The sequence below is a fragment of the Fusarium vanettenii genome, assembly GCF_000151355.1.
Source record: "Fusarium vanettenii 77-13-4 chromosome 3 genomic scaffold NECHAsca_2_chr3_3_0, whole genome shotgun sequence".
Taxonomy (NCBI): Eukaryota; Fungi; Ascomycota; class Sordariomycetes; order Hypocreales; family Nectriaceae; genus Fusarium; species Fusarium vanettenii.
The window spans coordinates 1471101-1494857 of record NW_003315880.1 but is presented as its reverse complement, the minus strand read 5'-3'; the positions used below and the strand labels follow the sequence as shown (position 1 = coordinate 1494857).

Sequence of the window (23757 nt, the reverse complement as noted above, 5' to 3'; positions counted from 1 at the left end):
TCAACCATGAGCGATAGCAACAGTCTTGAATATTGGTCGTATTAACACATCATGAGCAAGGTATTACTACGCTCAGAGATCTTTCATCATTACGTTTATGTCACCCAAAACCCGCCCATGCCGGGTATTACGCCGTATCCTCAACTATCGGGATAACGGCCCTCCTATTCCAGGTACATGGGGTCTCCGCGGACCCCTTGCATGGCCATTGTCATGTCTGCCCCATGCATGGCTCCGTTCTGCATCGCCATGTTCATGTTGGGCATGGAACGGCTCATGTTAATCGCCGTCCGCCCGACGGGGCTTCCTGTCCCGTTGGGCATCATGAACCGGGGATCCTGCGCGCCTCGCTGTTGAACGGGCCCTCTCGTCCGTGGCACCTCAAGGGTCGTTTGTTGTTGAATTGGTGGTTGGGGTTTAACAGGAGAGGTGTCCATAATGGCGAAGCTGTCATCATCCTCCATCTCGGCGTCAGCGTCTTGGTCGCTGGTCTCCTCGATGGATGGCGGGCCGGTAGTAGAAGTTGTGCGAGAAGCTTGTTCGCTAGGCGCACCGTTGATGCTCGCGTTGATGCTCGCGGTCGATAAGCGCTTGGTGAGCTGTGGTCGTTGTTGTTGCGGCTGTTGAGTCTGCTGTTGTTTTGATGGCTGTTGTGGTTGCTGCGGTTGCATTTGCTGTGGTGTTTGGATCTGAGGCGGCGCTGGTGTCTGGACTTGAGGCGTTGGATGTTGAGTGCCATTGACAGTGGGCGCAGGAGTTGGAGTAGCTTGGTCCAAAGATCGTTGGGCTCCCATTCCGGTAGAACTGGCTCTGGACGAAGCGATAACGCTCTTCCATCGCTCGATGGAGCGTGAGACTACTGAGCTGAGATCGACCTGACTATCTTCCATTGCAAAGCCGAACGCCTTTCCGCCATTGACTGCCTGTTCATAAGCAGCAGCAATCAACTCCCGCTCCAGGGGAACAGTAACTGGAGTTGCAAGCTTGAACTCCCGGGGTTGTTGTAGCTTGTTGAGATGCTCAATCTGGGATTTGAGGTTGGCATTCTCTTGCTTGAGTCTGTGGTGTTGTTCCTTCATCTTTTCGGCCTCCTTGTGCTTCCTGCCCACACCGCGGGCCAATTCCAGTACCCAGAGCTCTTGTTGCCGTTGGATTGGCAATGACTCCCAGACTGTGTATGCTGACTGCAGGTGTTCGTCAACCTGCGCCTCGAGCTGCTCGGCAGTCTTTTCCGCCTTTCGGACCGCCTCGCGAACGTCTCGGAAGTTGCCTGTGGATGGAGGGTACGTGAACTCTTCCATAACAGTAGTGGTGGAAGAGGTACATGTAACCTTCCAGGCTCGGAATTCTTCCTTGAAAAAGGCCTGGAGCGCGTCGAACTCGCGCTGGCCGGGGGATTGGACGGACCATGATGTCGATGTGGGATGCTGAGTGGACGAGAAGAGGGTCGGGGGCGGCCGCAGGCATTGGAGGGTAAGGGCAGGGAAGTCGAGGGAGAGGGGGTCGAAGTCGAACGGCATCGAGTTGTTATCGAGCTGCACCCTGCCGTCAAGTTAGCTTTAGTCTGGCAAACAGCGCGCGCCACCGAAGCACGGTAGAAATTGATTGACGTACTTGGCCGCCCTCCAAGAGCTGAGGAGCTCCCGCAGTGCGAGCTCCGCAGCCCGTGCCGTGTCCATGGCATCCGACAGCTTCTGTTTGACGTCGAATTGTGCCTTTTGAATGGCCTGCTTGCTCACGGTGCGCTGCATGCCGGGCCGCTTCATAGGCTCGGGTGTGGCGTCGCCCTCCCAGCTGCCTCTCTTGGGGATATCATTAATGACTCCCGTCGCTTCCCAGGTTGGCTGGAAGGGGCCCGAATATTTCATGGTCGTATCAACTACGAGCTGGTTCTCCTTGACAATTGCGGGCGACCGGAACCCGTCGCTTTCGGGGATGGGCGTGTCTTTCTTGACGGTTCCCTTTGGGGTTCCCACCGGAGTCGAGGCATCCCGCCTCCCGCCCAGGGAACCTCGCGGCTGCCGTCTTGTGATACCGCCGCGCAGCTTCTTGATAGCGTCGACATCGTGGATGCCATCTGGGGGCTTCGGGTTCTTCTCTTTGATGTACAAATCGAGATGGCGGCCGAGCGAGGACGAGGTGAAGGCTTGACCGCAATAGGGGCAGTTCTTGTCTTTAGGGGCGCCAACTTTTGGGGTGCTCGAGTCGGTGGTCTGGGGCGTGGAATCGGGCATGGTGGACAAGCTTCAGGGATGAGACGAGAAAAGGAGAGGATGGATAGAATGAGAGAGCGAGAGCGAGAGTGAAGAAATGTCACAAAAAAACGAGCGTGAGTGGGAAATGGAGGCCTCGATACTACAAGAGAGTAAATAGCGACTGCGGCTCCAGTTGGGGAGCTGTGCAGGCGTGAATCATAAGTTAAGGAGCGAGCGAAAAAAGGTCGATCGAATAGAAGCAACGAGCGTGTTGGGGTCGAGACCTCCAAAAGGGGACGGGGGGTTAATGGATGGGGGAAGAGGCACGAGACGAGCCGAGCTTTAAAGTCGTGGTTATGACATGAGATGAGGAGAAGGAGGGATAAAAGAAAAAGAGAGACTGGAAGAGAGTGAGAGAGAGATACGGTAGAGAGCGAGAGAGGGACTAAAGGGGAAGCCTGTTCTGGTATCGCTGGGTTTAATTATTCTTTTTTTTTTCCTACCCTTCCATTTTAAAATAAAGCCTCCTCCATTTTCAGGGGCGGATCCAACAAAGGTCCATCCATCTCATTCCCCCCCGACCTACGGTAAAGGTGGCCCCCCCCAAAAATGGAGTGGAGGGCTTCCAAGGGACCCCCAGATTGGCGCCGTTAGCACCGACGGAACCCCTGACGTTTAGTGGCCGTCCCGCCGCCTGGATGTCTATCCCGTCGCTCGCTTAGCGCTGATCGACCACTCTAAGAGGTCAGTCCTAGCGTCGCCAGGACTCTGTGTCGATGCGTCCTGGGATCGTGGTAGGGCAGTTGGCTCTTCTCTCGGGGGGGGTTCTAGTGGTTGGGGCGAATCTGAGTTCCCTACGTGGTCAGGTCGTAGCCGAACTGTCAATAATAGAATGCTGATTGCCATGCCCTGCTCTGCTCTGGGTGATTGCGCAGGTACCTTGGGTACGAACGGAGTAGTAGGGCGGTTGAACGACAGGGTTGACTCAAATCGATGATGTCCTTACCTATCACTTTTGCTCGGCAATTGGCTTGATCGACTCAGGGTCGCCAAGGGGTGATGACGGGAGGCTCCCGCTATAGCAATCGACGCAGCTAATAGCACAGGAGATCTAAAGCCTCCATGACGGTTCACACTTCAACGTCGACGTCAACTCGTCAACCATGATGGTTACACTTCGGTCCCGGCAGAGTCCGGCCTCGGGATTGAACCCGTGCCTCTCTGCAACGGCCTGCGGGCTTGGCCTCTCGGGCAGACACATACAAGATTACACGGTAAACGCGACAGACAGAAACACGAAATCTAAGAGGCACAGGTGAAGCTAAGGCAAGCTGCCGTTTCGTTGCGTCCAAGTAAATTTCACATTTGGCTGCATGGCGTCCAACCTTGGGGCTCCCCTTTTTCGCCATGCCGTCTGCCATCAGTTGGATATGACATCCATGAAACGTCAAACATTTCTCTGCCGGCAAACTCGTCATGCCCGCATAACAACGTGATTCCCGTCCCTCCGCTGCAGAGTCAGCACTTGCAAACGTAAACGGGCACAAGGCACGAGGCAAGCAATCATGTCCGTTCGGACGGACGCGAAGCAAGATTGAGATGAGCCCGGGGAAGCAGAGGCTGGACCACTGGCATCGGCAGTCTCACAGCGCTAAACGCCCAGCCCCGAGCGGATTGGCCAACGGGCGACCACGGATGGCCGCCGACAAGGGCATGGGTGGCACCGACCATGGGGTTGCTGGTTCTGCTGGGAGTTTTTGCTGGCTCCAGTTGTTCTCAAGAGGAGATGGGAGGCCAACCTGCAACACCCTGGTCCGAGACACGGTGAGCTTTCTGCATGCCCCTTAACCACCGCAGAAAACCAGACGCCGTATTTGCTTAATTACGCTCTGCAGCTGCTGGATCCTACCTACATACAGCTCGCTGAAGTCTTCGGGCCTTTGGCATTGTTCGGCAATTCGTTCCCGTCTTCCCTCCTCACCTCGGGCACCTCCCACCGCACACCGACGCCAGCCTTGAGCTCGCCCCTTGGAGTAGCATCGGTGGCCCCCCAGTTTCTCGTAAAACGCACAACCGTCTATTCCGTTTTCAGGAGCTAGGACCTCGGAGGGAGAGGAGCTTGGGTCTCCTCTGAGCCTTAGCCACCCGCCTGCGGTTTGGTCGTCGTCGATAAACTCTCGACCGTCGGCTTTTACCCCTGAATGAAAGCCGCAACACGCGCCTATCAGGGGTCGCAGATACGGCAACTAACTTGGGTGACCACTGGCCGAGGACACAGCTGCCCTCTCAACCATGCGCTAGGCCCGTTTTGTTTTGCAGATCGCGAGGAGAAATACGTATCCATCCATCCAATGTGCGTCTAAAAACGTAAACGGAGCTGGTGTCGTGCTTACCGTTGAAGCGTTGTGTTGGTTGACATGCAGCGTCCCCTTACTAGGTCTTTCAGCCGTGAGGTGGTTGAGGAAAATGGGGCTCACTGGCGAGGTTCCTGCTTTAGTGCTTCGCAGCTTAAATTAATACCAGCTGATTTATGTCATGTTTGCTTCTTGCGCTGTTCCAGAATTCGGGCGAGTTATGCCATTCGGCCTCCCTAGCGTTTGTCTGCTCATTATTTGGTGCATTAGAGCATCAGGTTGGGGCAGATATGACCTCAATTGTCGCAGTAGTCGGATGTGGCCGTCTTCTAATGCATCTCAGGCGGACGTTATGGACCGCCGAGGCTGTAAAGGCACGAGACAAAGTAATGGGCAGACAGAGTCATACCAACGTGCATCTCAGCTTGTTTGCACCAAGCCATCCTTCAAACGGTCAGAGTCATGTTGGTCGTTTGGTAGGGTCACGTGCAGCTGCGCCACATTATCAGGTCGAGCCACATCCCCAGCCCCTCCAAAAGCGGGCAGTAGCTCTTGCTCTCTTGTGTAGCTGGAAGTGGTTTCTCTCAGGAAGTTTTGTTGGCGCTCGCGCAAACAAGCCGATTACAACATAATTCGAGCTCCATCGTCCGAACCCGGCCTGCAATTCCTCGAGACCGCTATTATCGAAATTCTTCAAGATGCCCCCAGGTACGTTGAGCCTTTGATCTCCGATACTGCTTCAGCGCTGCCTCGTCCGAACCTGTCGCGCGCGACGAAAGATGAGCGCATCGCGATCGCGTTTGGCAGGAGCCTCCACAACGCCACCCGACCTCATCGCAATCGCTTCAGCGCAATCGCTAACCCCCACAAAGCCCTTAGTGACGACGATTCCTCTGATGCCGGCGGGTTCTCTACTCCCCCGCGCGCGACACGAAAGTCAGCCTCGGCTGACGCGGTCTCGGAGCCGAACGACGACGTTGAGGCCAATGGCGAGGATTTCGATGACCAAGATGAGGAGGGCGAGGAGGATGAAGATCTCGAGGAGGACGAGTAAGTTGTGTGTTGGCTGTATACTTGCGCATGCTCACGAGCCTCAGGTATGTCGTCGAGGCGATCAAGAAGCACATCATCGACGACGACGTAAGTAGAATTTTGGCCAATCTGAGCGCGGACACGGCTGACGGGGATCACAGGGAAGCTTGAAATTCCACGTCAAGTGGGAAGGTTACGACGCCGTGGCGGACATGACATGGGAGCCGGAGGAAAACCTCCAGTAAGTGGACAAAGCTGCTCAGTTTAGTGGTAGGTCAACTGACGCGTTTTTGCAGGGAATCCGCATCAGAAATCCTCGAAGAGTACTTTGTCAAGATCGGCGGACGAGAGAAGATTTTCGAGCAGACGGAAAAAGCTAGCAAGACCAAGAAGCGTCGGCGAACGACAAACGGTACTCCAAGCACAACGTCAACTGCGAAGCGATCTCGACGCAGCGCGGCGCATCCGGCCGACACAACACCTCCGGCGACTGCGAAGAAGTGGAGTCCTCCGGCCGGCTCGTGGGAGGACGAGGTCGAGACGATCGATGCTTGCGAGGAAGAGGGTAGCGGCAAGCTGGTTGTCTATCTGATCTGGAAGAATGGCAACAAGACGAAGCATGATACCCAGATCATCTACAAGAAGTGTCCACAAAAGGTAAGCAAAGCTGAAGGTGGTATGGAAATACATGGGCTGACACAGGTTTAGATGCTCCAATTCTACGAGCGACACGTCAAGATCATTAGAGAGGAGCAGAAGGCGCAAGTGGACGAGGCTGAGGGTTGAAGAGATAGCCACTATGTAAAGACCGGGCAGCTGGAGCCTGCTTGAGTGATGCGCTCCGACCTCTGACTTGAACGGCGTTTCGGCGATCGATAAAGGATCGCGGAGTGGTTCTTCTTTTTGTTGATTTTGTCTTGTCTGTCACACGGAACGGAAACGGTATCATTTGATCATATCTGGAGCCAACCCCTTAGGACTCCTCGACATGTATCGAGGGCATCTGGGGTGGTGATGATATGAGCGCATGGGAGGGAGTATTTGCTGATTTTAACGGTGCATTCACGCTGAAAGACACGTCATTTACGGACATGAGAAAGGAGAAGTGTAGTTGTGCTGTAGACTTTGGTGTCGTATTTTCGGTGGTGAATTGAGCTCAATGGATGTACGGATATAATGGCAAGGGTTGTTACTCGTCAATGTATTAAATGGATGCAATCAATTAAACACAGTGACTGGCCCTGAAACAACACGCGATTTTATCGCGACTTTCGACTTGGGGCTGCAGAAAAAAAAAAGGGTGACGTTTTCTGCGAGGCTGGGAAACCTCGGCAGGGTCGCAGCGTGTCAGAGCCCCTGGTGACCCCACCAAGAACCCCTGCATGGCCTGTAAGAAGGCCCTTCCTACGGGCTGGGCGCGCCATGAGCGCCCAGCCTTGCCATTTAACGCGTCGGCAGAGGGAAAAAAAAGTCGGTGGCGGGGCAACGACTTATATAACTGACAGATGTGAGTCGCATACATTCCAGTTTCCCTTCTTGTTCTATCGAATTATAGAGACGAATTATCTTGACGATTCAGAGACGATTTAATTCACAGACACGAACGACTTTGGAACGAATTTCCTCTCTTCTCTTGGATTATTTACTTTGAACTGTACCTGGTTGGCCAACTTGCAAGTCACCTGCAGCTGTACTCAACAAAGTCTATTGGGTATGTCGATTCTCATCATGCGAGAAGATATTTTCTGATTTTCTAACTGTTTCACAGCCTGAGACATCTCTTGACATTTCTAAACCACATCTTGGATCGACGTCTTTCTTGTCTGGACCAACCCGAGACATTCTCCAACAACCCATCTACTCAACACACCATACAACTGGTGCCCAACAAGACCAACCTCTCACTCACAACCACTTCACCTCTCAACCTCTGTCAAAATGAAGAGAAACGACGTCATCGCCATCATCATCATCATCCTCTTCATCATCCTCGCCGGCGTGTCATTCGGTATCTGGAAGCTCGTCAACATGGCTAAGAACCATATGAGTGCAGCCGGAACCGGTACATCAAGCAGCCACAGCACTGAAGACATTGCTGACTGATGGATTTACTCTCTCTTCCATCATTTCTTCTGCCTTGTTATTTTTACTATTCGGCTTCAGCGATGCCGATACCTATTTTCAGCAACTATTTGATGAGCAAAAGAGGGGTGGTAATGTCCTTTTTGAGTTGATGATTCACAGCAACAACTCTTTCACGTTTTGGGTTCACGGCGCAACAAATGACTGGGCTCGGTCACGGGTCTTTTCTTCTTTTTCTGGGTAAATGTTTTCACGAGTCACACTGGGATTTTACAACGAGCAAAGGGAATGAGCAAATTAGACTATTTGGGTTGCCTTTTTGGCTAAAGATTGAGGGACGCCAGAGGTCCAATGATGAAGAAAGATAGACATGTATGAGGCATGCAAATGAGAAACAAGACACACTGCCAATATCTCGATTCCCATTCACGTATGTATGCATGACTGTGACAACCATCCGGTTCACTTGTCGGTGATGATGTACGTTGTTAACTGATTCAGCTCCGGAGCGTGACTATGTTGTGAATGTCCAGTGACTCTCGTGTATATATATCCACGACGATGGACCTAGTCTGTCCTGACCAGTCAACATCACTCAAGCCCACAGCTTCCTTTATAGTACAACTTCTACACCTTCACTCTTTTCAAAGCAACAGACACAATGGGCAAGGTCTCATTCAACCTCCCCATCAATGGCGGCCGCGGTCAACCCAACGAGACCGAGGAGCAACGCCTCAAGCCTCACCTCCTCGAGGACGACGACCTCCCCGATTACACCAAGTTCCCTTTCAGCACCTTCTTCCCTGAGGACCAGAAGAGCAAGAACAAGAGCGAAGACCCCGTGCTCGACAAGTCTTCTCCCCAATACCGAGAGCGTGTAACGAAGACACTCGACGCCCTTCAGGATGAGTACCAAAAGACCTATGAGCGGTACAAGGACGCCAACAGCAAGGTCCTCGCCGCCAGGGAGGAGCGGGATCAACTGCTCTGGAACATGGCCGTCCTCAACATCAGCAACGTCGCTGAGCAATTCGATTCCGACCTAGACTCGATCCACGAAGACGTCGCCAAGATCCAACGCGAGGTGCGTGACCAGAACAAGCCCACCAACGAGACCGCGTACCAGAAGCTATTGATCGGCCGGGATCTCGCTCGGCGTTGCGTCTACAGGACTGAGATTGCTCTGGAGGCTGGCATGCGGGAGCTCGCGCGGCTGGATGGTGTCGACTCTGACAGGTTCCGACAGCTTCGCGGTAAGTGGGCGACGCGCCAGAGTGGCCATGCCGATGATGAGAGTATATACTCGGACCTTTGGTCCGCCTCCTTTGTCACAATTGATGATTGACGGTCCTGGCGTCGTCGAGTTGTCCATACCGGATTCGTGGGTCAAAGGCCTAGTATATTGGTTGGAGGCGTCTTGCAGGCTGAAGAGGGATTTCCTTATATTACAGCTGACGGTGTGTTTGTGGAAGACAGCCGGGGTTAAAGTCGGAAGTGGTGTCGCAACAAGGCGAGACAACACAGCTAGTGGGGAGTTGGCCGCAAGTTCAGTAGTGTCAACTGCTGGATGGCATGACTAAATAAAGATAGCCTAGCAACTCTAATAGCTTTGATAAACAATCCCAAGAGATCACACAAAGTTGCTTGATTCAGTAGCCTGAGGTTGATGTGATGCTCGCTTCTGATTGGTCAAGAGCCCCTGTCCCGGCTCAAAAGGGCAACTGACTGCTCAACACCAAGATGACAAGAGCAGCAGCTCACTACGAGAATGATGATTGCCATTATTAGTCTCACAGATTCCAACAAGAAAACCAACACGTCATCTTTGAGTTCCTAGAGATACTCAAGGTTTAGCATAGAAGATGTAACATGATCTCAATCAAGAGATAGCTAAACCACAGGTTCAATTTGCCGTGCCACGGCGGTCTATTCTCATCTATCCCAGAGGAACGAGTCTAATTCTCCAGGTGTGCCATTTTTTATATGTCCTAATCATCCATGTATCCATCCCACAAGGATCAGTATCCAAGCCTATCCCAGTCGTAACCCATTTATAGTTCATGTCTCTCTTTAAAAGGCGGTTCCGTTACCGGGGAGAGGAGTCGGAGTAGGAACAACAGCAGGGGCAGTAGGGACTACTCATTGTCAGCAAGGTGTTCACCAGACTTCACATCCATTGAGTTACTTACAGGAGGCTTCCTGGACACTTCCACTGGCGGTAGGGAAAGGGGGCTCCTGGCCCTGAACTCGTGCGGCCCGGTTGGGGTTCCAGGGACGAGTGTTGTTAAAGGATGGAGGCATGAAACCAGAGACTTGAGGGGGTGGGCCTGTAAAGTGTGTCAGAGCCCACAGGTCGCAGAATCCTAGTGATGGGACTACTCACTCTGGATAGGAGTAGGCAGAGCAGACACAAGAGAAGCCGAAGCGGCCATAAGGAAGGCAACAACACCGGTGGTCTTCATGTTGACGGTCGTAGAGTTGAAGGAATGTAAAGGGTATGTGACGTAGAGATTGATACAACAAAGAGATAGTCTTTGTAGCGAAGGAGACCAGCTCAGGGAAATCAAAGTCAAGAGAGAGATTTGGGTCACAGACCAAGAAAGAATGTTTTAGCGAAGAAAGAATGTTGACAGACACATACACAGAAAACAAGTGAGTCAAGAAGAAAGCAGCGACCTGTCCTATATACCCTTCTCTCAACCCCCTAGCACGCAACATCCCGTCTCTTATCACAAGGGAAAAAGCTGATGAACCCACATCTAAAAGCTTAGCCCCATGCACTGTCATTGAGAAAAGTTCCCTTATCCACCACGTTCCTGGCGCTGGTGTCCTTGTCGTCGGTAGAGGTCGCCCTTGATTGGCGTGGAAGCTAGGGGAGCGATAAGTTGATGAAACACGGGACAAGGTTTTTGGGTAAAAGTCCCGGGGTGGATCGACAGGAGAAAAAAAAAAAGCTTGTTGTTCTGGTCTCGACTCTGCTTGTTTCTTCGGAGCTTGGGCCTAGATGGGTTGGTAAAGTTGACGAACTGGTTGTTGGTTTGCACACCATCTTTACTCTTGACATGAAGAACCATCATCTCTATTGTTTTCCTTGTTTATTTCCATTCTTCAATGTGTTCTTTAGTTAAGCATGGAATCTTCCGTGTTGCTCCAGTTTAACAACACAGTTGAACATATACTGTCCAAAGCTGACATCCAACCACGTTTAACCCACGGTTCCATAAAAGGAGAAAAGAAACACGCAAGACGGAGTAAAAAAACAAGGCAGCTAAAAAATAGCCCCAACACGAGTCAACCCGTAGACCAGCCACAACGGTGACATGGCGCCGCTGTTCCTTGACAGCTGCCGTTTCAAAACTTCTCCACTCGTGGCGCCGATCCAGACGAGAAACTTCCTCACCCGATCAGGGACGACCTACTCAAGATGGAAACCCGAGGGTGTGTGTGAGGCTCTGGCACATGCAAGGTACGCAAAGTGTAGATCTCCGAGGTGTATCCCCGGTCCGTCCGTTCCATCATGGGTAGCCTATCATGGATAAGACCTTGCACCGTGGCATGTGTTTGGCTGAGTACGGATACTGGGATCATGATCCAATGATACGAGGACGTTCGTATTCACGTCCATGGCTTGATAATGATTCCTCACTTTGTCCAAGTTAACCGATGGATCTCGGACTAGCCGTCGTCATAGCTGGTGAGATAGATATCCCATCCCTGTTGTCTATGGGCAATGCATGTCTATATATGTTTTTTCATTCCTTCCTTCTAAGCAGTTCAGGTATCATGATGCATTCTTTCTCCAAAAAAAAAAAAAAAAAGCATCCTTCTCCCACGGGGTATCCGTCAGTCTCTGCTCCATCATCACCAGCTCATGAGCCCCCTCTCGCGGTCAAAGCCGCCCCGCAGCTGACTCTCGGGCTTGACCACCTTGCCTCGGAGCACTGTGTAGCGGATTAGGTTCTCGCAGTCCTCGGGCTTGACTCGTGCTAGCCAGATGCCCTGCGAGGCACCGACGGTGCCGGCTTGTTCCTCTGATGAGCCATTTGTGTGGCCGTTGGTCTTTTGAGCCCCATTCGTGGTGGTCCCGTTGGTCTCGCCCGGCGTCGTGCCGTCTAGGCCAAAGGCGTTTGGTCGACGATAGATCATAACGTTGGCAGAGTACTTGTGGCCTCCCACATGGCTGATGTAGTAGATTCCCACACCACCTGGTCTCTCATCATGCAGGTCTCGGTACAGACCCAGCGGCCTTAGCTGGCGCTCAAATTCTTTCCTCAGAATCGGGGCGCTCTGTGCACACCGCGCATCTCGTGTCCGATGACTGCACATGAGGATCACGGCATTGTGCGGGCAGTCAGTCAAAGACAGAGCGGGAACCCCGGCGTCAGGATCTGGGGAAGGGAGGGAAGCAGGTAGGGGCGTGGGGGAGAGGGGGGAAGTGCTTGTGGGTGCCTGGTTGATGATCTCGGTGATGAGTTGGGGGGCGTTAAGAGGGTGAGCATTGTGGATGAGCTTGAAAGCAGGGAGGAGGAGCAGAGTGGTGGGCTCCGAGTAGTCGTCGGTGTCGTGAGGAGTGGGCATATTGGATGCCGAGAGCATGAGTTTCTACAACATGTTAACAATCATGATCACCCAATGAACCCTCATACGAATGCAAGCTCGTTCAAGAGCCAGCCCATATGAAAGTCTACACAGAAATATTACTCACCCCGTTGGTAGGCGCACTCGCCTTCTCGACGGCCTGCATGACGCTCCCCTTCTCATCCGCCACATCCCTCACCCAATCCGTCTTGCCGGTACCCACGAGCAAATGCGTGCTCCAAGCCTTGATCTGACCATACAGCACATCCTCCGTCTCAATCTTGAACCCCCTCGGATACCTCGCGGTGCAGCCATCGCAGTCGTGCAGACACTCCTCCCCGTCGACCTTGGGGTCCACCTTGACAAACAGCTCCGTGGCAGACGGCGGCTGCGGAGCGCCTCCGCCCAGCACCGAGCTCACAAACGACTTGAGGGAGAGTGCCATTCTTTGCTTTGCGGGCATGCGCGGGAGGGAAGAAGGTGGAGCGGCGGTTGTGGAGGAGGAGGAGGGAGGATGGGAAGGGGAGGTCATTGTATATAATGTAATGTAATAGCCCGATAAACGGTTCCGGTAGATATTTGGGCCGTTCACTCAATTCGGTTCGGCACTGCCTACCTGATCCACTGAAAAGATTCTGTGGGATCGGCTTTGGCTGGTGGGATATTTCCTCGTGTCTCTTCAAGATTGGAAATGATAAACCTTGGCTGCAGCTCTAAAAGGAATCGCTACCCAAGCTAATCAGATTGATAATCAGCGCAAAATGCGCTTCAAAAGATCTTTCACCGTCAGTCAGGAATCAATCCAGTCAGGCAGAAACTGGTTGCTTTATATGCTGCTTCCCCTTCGAATAAGCCGCTATCTCCTACTCGCTGTATTATTCACCCCCGGACTCTCCGCCTATCTCCGACCACCGAAAGGCCCTACCGCATTATAGTACTTACGCACGTCATTACGTCGGCTCTCCCTAGTTTATCAGATCCTGTCACCTGGTCTGGATTTTCGGTTCGGTTTTCATAGCGAGTCCAGGCCCCCTGTTCGTAATTTGTGGAGCTCTTCTATTCGACATTCTGGCCCGCTTGGCTACTTTTCTCGCCCCATTCATCCTCACATTGCCAGCTAATGAGCTCCCTGTTGAAACGGCATTTGTCTTTGTTATGACAGATGCTTTATTGGGCAACTCCAACATTTCCGAAATAACCTGGTCGGCATTGGTTGCCTTCGTCTGTATCTGCCGTGTCACCTGCACCGCAAAGTTGTAGCACATCTACACCGTGGAGAGAACCCCGACAGTTACTCCGACAGTTTGGCCCGTCCAAGTTATCACCGAGATCAGAACCTCCGACAAGAGTTATTCAGCCAATGCATGTCATGATACAGTATGATGTGGTATTCAACTCCTAAAATGGCTTGGCCCTTGAAAAGCCAACGTGTCCCGACATAGGGATATCATCCAATGCAGCAGCCCCATGGAAACCTGCTAGGAAATATGTCGTGTGAACCAACTTCAATATACAACAAAATGCTCTCGCCTCCTCTTTTCACCCTCTAGACTCCTCGCCAGCCTTCTCGTTCAATCCTCTAAGTGTTCTTCTTCCTTGCCTCATCGTAACCTTCCTCCTCACTATCCTCCTCTTCCTCTTCTCCCTCCGTCTTCTCCTGGTCTGTCTTGCGTCTTCGAACCTTCATCGCCTCTCGAATCTTGCGGCTTGCTTCATCAAACCCGCCAGCCGAGTCCAGAGTAGTGAATCCGCTGATAGAGAATCCACCAGATCCAAACCCGCCTCCACTGCTGCTCGACCGGGATCGGCTGCGTGCTCGGGATGGTGGTCTTGTCGAGAATATGCCAACCGTGCCAATGTTGCTGAAGGAATCATTGCGTGGCAGTGCTCGGCTCGATTGTGTCGTGCTTCGTCGCGACAGAGCTGGTGGTGTCTCGGCATCGAAGCCAGTGCTCGACTGATCACTGTCTCGTCGTCTACGCGAAGTTGGAGACGTTGAAGCACCACCCTCGGTCTTGAACAGGTCAGGAACAAGGCGCACTTTGTCGAAATCATCAAACATCTCAGGGCCAAGAGTATTGATCACATCCGTCACCTGAGCGCTCAGCTCAGCTCGCCTGAGCCGCAGCTTGTGAATGTTATAGTTCGACGACGGACTCAGACACAGCATCAGCGGTCGCAGGGACTTGAAGATGTCCATGCCGACCTCGCCAAAACGCAGGGATGCGAATGTGATGCCAACCATAAGGGGCCACACCATGAAGTAAACCAACCAGAAGGGCACCCAGTCAGGAACATGGCCCCAGAGCCGATCCTGCCAGACCTTGAGTGACAAGATTATCGAGTAAATGTTGTAGAGCGTAGGTGCGAATCCTAACGCTACTAGGATCTTCCACGTAGCCATGACATCGCGACCTCGGATCTTGACCGTCGAACCTGCCAGAGCCGTCTTGGCCTTTTGTCGACTGATGATCTTGGTGGCCACAAAGACTGGCGAGAAGAGGAGCAGCCCAGGCAAGGTGCAGATAAAGAGAAACAAGAGCTTGATGGAGCGGTAGATGGACAGGAACACAACCTTGATGGTTGACATCTTGGCATACTGCACCTGATGATCCTTGAGGTTCAGGTAGCGCAGCTGCGAGTTGTACTCTTTGACCGCTTTAGACAAAGAAGTGATTCGTTCGTCATTCTTGTACCGCTCATAGCCCATACAAAGCCTTCGGTTGAGCTCAATCACCACGGGCAATGGGAGCTTCTTGCCTGTGGGGTTGTAGAGTCGCCGAGCTGCCTGGATCATCATCAGACTGTCGTAGTCTGGCGCCGAGACGGTCACCGAGTTGAGTCCCTGGTAAACCATGTCCAGAACCTGACCGATGGCCTCGCGGCGCTGGTTGTTACAGTACAGCTCAACAAGGTGACGGGGAATCTCAAAGGGAGCGCCAAACTCGACAACAGCGCGCGAACGGAATTTGTGCGCATGGAAATAGTTCATGCCCACAGGCACAATCTTGAGCCCACAGTCGGGATCCTCGGCAAGAGTTCCCAGGGCCATGATAGCGACACCAGCCTTGAGAGGCAGAAGCTCAGTGCGGTCATGACTACCTCCCTCAGGGAAGATACCCACGCAACCACCGTTGCGCAGGCGCGAGAAGACAGCCTCGTAGACCTTGGTTTGGTCAATATGAGGTGCCAGCTTGTACTTGGTGCCTTGGTATCCTGGGGCAGGGCCCTTATGTGCCTTGTTGGTAAAGTTGCCGTCCTTGTCAATGTCATCGCGGCCTGTGAGCTGTTCCAAGGCGAGTTTGCCCTTGAATGGTCGCTTCACGCGGATCTCCTCGGGTCCGAGGATCTGAGCGATATCGACACTGGCACCTGTCGTCTTCTTGCCAGGTGGGAGAAAGAGCATGCCCTGTATCTCACCCTCGCCCTCACCAAACTTGGTACCGATTCCACGAACTAGAGTAGGATCGTTGATGGGATCGGGAAGGTAAACGGTGCCAGTGGCGGGCTTGGCGGCATCTTGAGCGCGACCAACAGGCACGGAACCGACCTGTCGCGAGCCCCAGCCGATGAAGCCGTGGACGGACTTTTGGGCGATGAGAAGAGACGCTCGACGATTGGCTTCGTAGCGGAGGGTTCGCTGAAGAATGATGGCATCGACGAACTAATTTGAGGTCAATGTCAGCAAAAATCCTCATCTTCCACGTCTGACCCAAGTTGCGCATCTCTCATCTCAACACTAGGCGCAAATCATGACAATCAACTGACCTGATTCGCATGCGGCGCGGCAACAAACAGCACGGGGCCGGTCTGAGGAACGCGCCAGGCGCCTCGAGGCACGACCTCGCGGAAGAACATGTCGACAATGTTGCCGACACTGTAGAGGAACATGTCATACTTCCAGTTCACCATGGGATAGAGCTCCTTCTGCGGGGTTGGGTTTGTCGCGGACTGCGGCGCTGCCGCGTTCTTCGTCCCAGCCTTTGCAGACATGGTGGGCGAGCGAGGAGGAAACCAGCGCTCGTGAAAATGCACAAGATTTACAAGTGTATAAGTTGAAGCGACAGGTAATCGGTATAGACAAGAGGTTGAGGAGGAACGGGCCAAAGGCCTGCTAATGAGGGGCGGTTGAGGACTAGGGACGGCCGATAAAGATGGCTATCAGAAGCGAGCGAGGCGTGGTCGGTGGCGGCGGCGTCGTTCGAGGGAGCAAGGTATAGACCAAAGTAAGGACCGAGTATCGCCGACGAGTCGAGTCGAGATCTCCAGGTTCGGGTTCGGGGTCTGGCGACAGAATGTGATGGGATGAGAATACAGAAATAGCTGGGGCTGGGGTTGGGGCCAGGGAGGGGAAGGCAAAAAGACGAGGTGCCTGCCCAGGTGGGAAAGGTTGCCTTCTGAAGCTGGGAAGCTACGACCAGGCCAAGGTGCTGGGCACAACGGGGAAGGTGCAGATGCTTTCCCGTTGGACCTTTTGAGGGCAATGATATTAGAGGAGAGAAAAGGTAAAGGGGAGTTCATGACACCTACAAGGAAACGTGAAGCTGTAGACGCCTCCTATTTGATCTTTTCCTTATTTTTCCCTCTTTTTTTCCCTTCCACTTGAATATTTTTTCCAACTGACCGGGATACATGCAGCTCGCTGTGGATATCCAGACAATGGGTGCTCCATCCGGGCCGGGGCCCATTCATTACACGCCCGTTTCTTGTGTCTTAGCCAGGCTCCAACAAACAGAACAGCCCGGCCCAGCAAGTTACAGTACGGACATGTCCCTCGGTGTCAAGAGTGAACTTCCGTGCCCCGGCTGTTGTGACATGCTTCCCCTGCGAGCTGTGAACCGTCACCCCACTTTCATCCAAGATCCGGTACGGATCATAGATGGTCAACGGGTAGAGGCATCATGATGAGATCAAAGTCGCCTACCGATCAAGCTATCCATTACTAACAAATAGTGTACCTGGTAATATCACCAGAACATACGAGACGGGAACAATAGACTCAGGACTCTTTTATCCATTCCTCACAGGCAAAATACCCCAGCAACATGGGATTACCTGTATCACAATTCCCCCCTACCCAGCCGTTTTCCCCTCACTCAGACACCACAATCACAAGTTGATTCACACCACTATTGTCGCCATTATTGTGGCTCACCATACTGTTTCAGTTCGACAGCCCGCTCACGTAACAGAAGATCCTCCCCCACGACAAGCTCGTCATTGCAGCATAGGTGAACAAGACGCCCAGAACCTCTATACATCCGTGCGCTCATTCGTTCACATGCCAGGCGCTTCTGCGCCGCAGGCCCTTTTGCATACCTACCGGAGCTAACGGAGACGAAGGAAAGCAAACAAAACAACTCTCTCCCGCCATGTGTGCCCATGGGGTCGGGTCATCGCGCACTTCCACTTGCCCTTCCCCAACAAAAAATACCCGCCAGTCGCTGTGGTTGAGAGTTGCGGCATGTGGCTCGCTCTGAGAGGGGCGTTCCGGGTCAAGTTCGTAAGCCGGCATCTATCCGAGGGCGAAGGGATCTCCGGATTGCGGCGCTGGGTTGGGTTTGTAGGCAGGCAAAAGACCCTTGCTTTTGGCTCGTGACAAGCCGTTATCATGCTTTACTCGGTCTTCATGTGTCATCTCAGTGAATCGGACCTCACTTCTGGAAGAGGATGTTCCTGGGCCTGATGGAGAGAATATGTGTGGTAGAGTTGGTTTGTTGTTCCAAGCCTCAACAAAAGCAACGCTGCATGAACTACCTACCTATTGCCACTATTACAGCCCATCTCTTCTAACTTGCGTTTCTCGATCGCTGATGTCATTGATTATCGCTTTCCCCGTCGCCTACCCTTCTTCTCAGGCACACTAGCACTTCCTCCCTCAAGTTCACCCTCTTCAATCTTGCCCTCATTCTCCAGCTCTTTGAGCTTTTCTTGTCCAGAGATGAACATGCTCAGATCACGATTCATCTCCTTGAGATCAGCATTCTCTGCTTTGAGCTCCTCCAGTTGCCGAGATATTGACTCGTGATCGGTATTAAGATGTTCGATCCGTTTCATAAGTCCTTCATTCAGTCGCTTCTCTTCTTGAACCGCCTTGCCAAAGTTGCGGGCAAGTGCTTCACTCTTGCTCGCCTTGTTGCGCTCACGAGCAAGCTCCTTTTCAAGTTCAGGAATAGTCTCCTTACTGAGAGTCGTGTACTTTTCATCCAGCAACGCGAGCTTCTCCATAGCCTGCGTGGCCCGTCTGGCCGCGTCCTCAGCCGCTGCAGATGCCATTGAGGCTTTGTCGACGGCCTTGCTAATCATTTCTTCGTAATATGCCCGCTGTGATTCAAGTTGGCTGGTGATTAGGTGCGTATACTCCAGCCCGATGGTGTCCAGTTTTGCTCGAGGCACCACATCTTCCTCTTCCAAGTGGCCCACTGATCGGTTTCTGCCTGGGAGTTCTACTACCTTGCCGTCTCCCTTATCGCGGATCAACCGATGCACCCACATGTCCCCGGCATAGTCCCAGACATGCTGTGTCTCCAGCTCAAGGGCGAAGCTATGAGCCGTCTCCTTCCAGTGATCTTTTGCATGGCCGCCTTTATACCGGCCACAACCAACGTACCCGCAGATCAGACATATCCACAAGTCGTCCGCACAGTCGCAGATACTGCAGAGATTGGATGCCCCAGAGCCAAACGGCTGTGTGTAAGGACTTGATGGATCTGAGTCTGCATCGAGTGAAGTATTAGTGAATCGACAGACTGGACACCCGGCTCCTTTCCAGCTCTGAAGACAGGTGCAGTGAAATACGTGAGAACACGGTATGGTCATGAGTCCGTTTGTTTCGTCCATCCGTTCCAAGCACACAGGACAGGTAGGTAACTCGACCAAATTCGGTGTTGGGGGAGGGAAAGGTCGTAGACTGCTCGACATGCCGGCGGATGATGATAAAGCGGATAGGCTGTTGCTGGGTTTCCTCCGAGTGGGAGTCTCAAATGTAATGCTCTTTACGAACACAACATGACATATTTGGGGCTGTATCTGATTAGCAACATGCGACTTAGAAACAGTTAAATAGCTTACCTCCATAGTATTGAATACTTTGCCATCAAATTCCCGTTGCCATTGCTTAGCTCGACGGTTATCTCGAAACTTGAGCAAGACGAGATATCGATTCATCTTCGAAGTCATAACCATACGGCAGTGGCTGATGTCACTCCTCCACTTCTCACCCAAGAACCCCATTAGGTCTCCGGGAGACATATAAGCAGGTACGGCAGGGATGCAGAGTGTGGTGTAGTCGATGTCTTTTGACTCTTCTGCGCCATCTTCACCATGTTCAGCCTCTCCCATCCCGTGTGTTTCTTCCCCGTCGCGATAGAAGTGTACCACACCCCATCCGACTTCTGTGTTCTTCGTCTCGAGTGGAAGGAACTCGGCTTTTGTCGCTGTGCCTGCGCCTCCAAAGGTAGGCCCCAGGGACGGCGCCGCAGATGGCCCTGCTCGACTGGTTTCCCCCGCCATGATGCGTCCTGGTTGCAAGTCGACCGTCTCGATGCTCACACGTCCAAATCGCCAGTCTTTAATTGCGTTCTGAGGTCGGATCGCTGCGCTGGAGTGGGGAGGCGGGAAACTGTTTGTTCGCTCCAGCCACTGCCTCTCGGACAAAATCTCGATCTTGCGCTCAGTCCCTTTCACCGGCGCGCGCGCTGCCGTACCACAGTCTATGACGCCCGGGGTCGAAAAAGGTGAGCCTTGCTCTGTGAACGGAGACGGAGACGAGGACGGAGATTCGCGTCGAGGAGAGGAGAAGAGCGGTATTTGGTGGGATGTTCGTCGGTCCGGTCGAGGGTGAGATGGGAAATCATCAAAGATGCTGGCCTCTGGAGGTGGAAGCCAAATATCTTTGCGGTCGGCTGTATTGACCACCCCGGAGATGACCGGATTAGGGGTCGGATAGAGCTCGAATTTGAGGTGATAGAAGTAAGACGGCATAGCCTGGCGGTTTCGACCTCGTACTGGTCTTCTTGCGCAGTGCTGATCGACCGGTTGCGCGTCGCTCAAGCAAAGGGATGCTGAAGATGCCTAATGCGATGTGAGTCAACAAGAGAAGAGGACAAAATGATGAACTCTATTACTAAGGAGGCAAAAAGGGATGTGCGTGGTGGGATTCAAGTAAGATGTCCTCGAGGATCATGATCTTGCAGCGTGGGACAACGAGAAAGTCGCAAGTTGGAAAAACACAGCCTTTTCTAGAAGATCAAAGATTGAGGCGCGCCTCATGAATGCAGGTTCAAACCTACCGGCCCCACTCATCATGAGTCCACTGGCTTCCGGCAAGTGAGGGGCAGAACCCCACTAAAGTGGTGTCAGCTGCATAATCGGAGGTCACTGAAGTGGCTACAAGACAGACATCACCATGAATCAATCAATGTTTCTTGAGACCTCAAATGAGTCTATTGGCGCGTCGCAAAATTTTTGCGCGCCCGTTGAATACTACGTACTAGGTGGATATGCTAGTCATTCCAAGCCGCAAATGCTCGCCTGGTTCCAAAGTTCATTCATTCCCTAAACGCCTCATCATAAACCATCGCTCCCCAGAAGGTCGCTTACTGACCGCCACGGAGACGGAGCACAAGGTGCAGGGTCGATTCCTTCTGAATGTTGTAGTCAGAGAGGGTGCGACCGTCCTCCAGCTGCTTACCAGCAAAGATAAGTCGCTGCTGGTCGGGGGGAATACCCTCCTTGTCCTGAATCTTGGACTTCACATTGTCAATGGTATCGCTGGACTCGACCTCCAGAGTGATGGTCTTTCCTGTGAGAGTCTTGACAAAGATCTGCATACCACCACGCAGACGAAGAACCAGGTGCAGAGTAGACTCCTTCTGGATGTTGTAGTCGCTGAGAGTTCGGCCGTCCTCGAGTTGCTTGCCAGCGAAGATAAGTCGCTGTTGGTCAGGAGGAATTCCTTCCTTATCCTGAATCTTCGACTTCACGTTATCGATCGTGTCGGATGATTCCACCTCAAGGGTGATGGTCTTTCCAGTGAGAGTCTTGACGAAGATTTGCATACCACCGCGAAGGCGGAGAACGAGGTGGAGGGTGGACTCCTTCTGAATGTTGTAGTCGGCGAGGGTTCGGCCATCCTCAAGCTGCTTGCCAGCAAAGATCAGGCGCTGCTGGTCGGGGGGGATACCCTCCTTGTCCTGGATCTTCGACTTGACGTTGTCGATCGTGTCGGAAGACTCCACCTCGAGGGTGATAGTCTTGCCAGTCAGGGTCTTGACGACTGCGGGATGTTAGTTTGGGCGATGGAGCGACGATGACAAAGAAACTTACAAATCTGCATGCCACCACGGAGACGGAGGACGAGATGGAGGGTGGACTCCTTCTGGATGTTGTAATCGGAAAGGGTGCGGCCATCCTCAAGCTGCTTGCCGGCGAAAATCAGGCGCTGCTGATCAGGAGGGATGCCCTCCTTGTCCTGAATCTTCGACTTGACATTGTCGATAGTATCAGAGGACTCAACCTCGAGGGTGATGGTCTTGCCCGTCACTAGAATAATGGTCAGTATCGTTGCGTTATCGGAGTGGCGGCGACGCGAGGTGACTTACGAGTCTTAACAAAGATCTGCATGATGGCGGTGTTGAGCGGATGTCTTGGGAGGAAAGATAGTCGTTGGGATGATGCGGTATCGTGGAGATGAGTCGCGGGTCTCGTCTGCAAAGAAGTCTGAGATGAGAGTGAGTGTTGGAGGAAGGAAAGAAAGATAGAGTTGAGGAGAGGCGGTCGGGTTTATGTAGTAGAGAGGTGTGCCTGTTTGTTTGATAATCAAGCGGGCAACCGGCGGGCAGGGAAGGTGGGAGGGGGGCGCAGTTGCCGGATTACGCCTACGAGTGACGAACAACAAGGCAGGCCGGAGCGCTCTGTTCGGGGGCGGATGATTCACTGAGACCAATCAGGCCTCGCCAAGGGAAGGCTCCAGAAACTTGGAGCAGGCTGCAGGGCCCCACCTGTCCGTTCTAGGTACCTCGACTACAAGCGAATGCAGGGTGAAACAAGAAGTAGCCGCTACTTCGCCCTTGGTATCTTATCGTCGTGTGGGGCCTTCGACGCCGAAAGACTGATGTCAGAATAAAGGCATGAATCTGGCTTGTTCGAGGAAGCTCTGGAAGAGCCTTTGAAATGCAGCTACAAAGCACAATAGCCGCAAAGAGAAAAATCTGTTCACGACAATTGCCCAACCGAAAACGTGGGGGGAACTACTCGCCTATTGTGCCCGTCATGGATGGCTACGGTAGCACTCGTTGGCCGTCACCGTCTTATCCAGCCAGAGCCTGGAACCCGTGATTCACCATCATCCGACGCCAGCGGCCGGGCGCCGCAGTGGAGTGGCGGGCCCAGACGGCGTCCCTGTCGCCACTTTACCCCGGGAAAGGCCAAAAGCAATGCATGGTCGAATGCTTCAACTGACTGCCATTCGACAGTGAACCGCATCTGATGCCCGGGTAAGATGATAGCCGCTTCTGAAGCAGATGATCACTGCCCCAAGTTCCAGGAACCAAGCTTTTTGGCTCAGGAACAGAAAACGCTTCCAATCTGAGATCCCGGATTCCAGTCGCGGCAGTGGAGACAACCTCGGGAGCAAGAGACGAGACACAAACACACAGCGACCGCAGCCTGCTACGCCGAACTCGTCATGTCAGTCTGAGCCCAAAGAGCGATAGCCCAGGCGGTGCGGGGTCACCGACTCTGCCACCCTCTGAATCCGGTCTCCTCGGCGTTCGCGACGTCATCGGCCAACGAATTGCGTCCGTGGGGTCCCTGTTCTCTTAAGAAGGCCCAACACCATGTTCGCGCTGCCCCTGTTTCGCCCTTCGGCCTTGCTCTGCAGCGAGAGAACGAGGTTGGGCGACCTTCCGGAAACAAACGACACACCATCGGAAAATGATGGCATTTAATTTCCTTTTCTCGCGCATCTCTTTGCCCAAGTTTTTGCGATATCAAGCGCCGATTGCGCTGCGTCGCGAGTCATCACGTCTTATCAAACCCCGCCCTCTGCTGTCGCCAACCTCTTTGGAATCGTGGGTGCACCACCAGACGCTAAGTTCGATAACGCCTTGTCTACCAAGGTCCAGCTGATGCTGTAGCTTTATGCACTTTTCCGTTTGCCCATCAAGCTCCCTCAACAAGCAGATATCAGGGTGCCATTGAATTGCTGATTGCTAATGTCTTAGATACGCCATCTCGTGATCCTTTGGGCATGTTTCAGTTCATGTTTTCACTGTCAACCTAACAGCCTACTAGCGTTGCATCCACCGGTTGCTCCATGTCAGGAGATGCGTACATATGCTTCATCCCACGTGCGGTGTGTCGCTTGTCTCTGTCTTCTCAACGTGCGGTATCTTGGCTTGAACATACAGTCATCGATCCGGCAGTCTCAAACACGTTCAGGGGTCACCGCCTCAATGCACAGTGTCACTCTCGTAAGAGATCTGCAAACGGTCACATTGTCAAGAAACCATCAC

The 23757-nt window shown here is 52.9% G+C and overlaps 6 protein-coding genes across 6 annotated transcripts; 2 read left to right on the top strand and 4 right to left on the bottom strand.

The window, feature by feature from the left end:
• Positions 1-164: 164 nt before the first annotated feature.
• Positions 165-2234, bottom strand: NECHADRAFT_35517 (uncharacterized protein; the record flags this gene model as incomplete). The annotated part of the gene is made up of 2 exons (XM_003052532.1): positions 165-1542; positions 1615-2234. 2 exons carry the CDS (start codon positions 2232-2234, stop codon positions 165-167), a joined length of 1998 nt encoding a protein of 665 aa, XP_003052578.1.
• A 3013-nt stretch (positions 2235-5247) lies between these two features.
• Positions 5248-6367, top strand: CRD2101 (uncharacterized protein; the record flags this gene model as incomplete). The annotated part of the gene is made up of 6 exons (XM_003053039.1): positions 5248-5257; positions 5293-5599; positions 5647-5689; positions 5743-5822; positions 5878-6238; positions 6290-6367. 6 exons carry the CDS (start codon positions 5248-5250, stop codon positions 6365-6367), a joined length of 879 nt encoding a protein of 292 aa, XP_003053085.1.
• A 1957-nt stretch (positions 6368-8324) lies between these two features.
• On the top strand, positions 8325-9149 carry NECHADRAFT_77726 (uncharacterized protein; the record flags this gene model as incomplete). The annotated part of the gene is made up of 2 exons (XM_003053038.1): positions 8325-8916; positions 9115-9149. 2 exons carry the CDS (start codon positions 8325-8327, stop codon positions 9147-9149), a joined length of 627 nt encoding a protein of 208 aa, XP_003053084.1.
• A 2375-nt stretch (positions 9150-11524) lies between these two features.
• Positions 11525-16234, bottom strand: NECHADRAFT_67309 (uncharacterized protein; the record flags this gene model as incomplete). Its single annotated transcript, XM_003052531.1, has 4 exons — positions 11525-12265; positions 12369-12832; positions 13853-15905; positions 16010-16234. 4 exons carry the CDS (start codon positions 16232-16234, stop codon positions 11525-11527), a joined length of 3483 nt encoding a protein of 1160 aa, XP_003052577.1.
• A 1830-nt stretch (positions 16235-18064) lies between these two features.
• On the bottom strand, positions 18065-20224 carry NECHADRAFT_35643 (uncharacterized protein; the record flags this gene model as incomplete). Its single annotated transcript, XM_003052530.1, has 2 exons — positions 18065-19264; positions 19313-20224. 2 exons carry the CDS (start codon positions 20222-20224, stop codon positions 18065-18067), a joined length of 2112 nt encoding a protein of 703 aa, XP_003052576.1.
• A 425-nt stretch (positions 20225-20649) lies between these two features.
• On the bottom strand, positions 20650-22029 carry NECHADRAFT_59065 (uncharacterized protein). Its single transcript, XM_003052529.1, has 3 exons — positions 21844-22029; positions 21569-21784; positions 20650-21518 (listed from the first exon to the last, which is right to left on the bottom strand). The coding sequence occupies exons 1-3, from the start codon at positions 21863-21865 to the stop codon at positions 20839-20841; spliced, it is 918 nt and encodes a 305-aa protein (XP_003052575.1). The 5' UTR covers positions 21866-22029; the 3' UTR covers positions 20650-20838.
• Positions 22030-23757: the final 1728 nt, after the last annotated feature.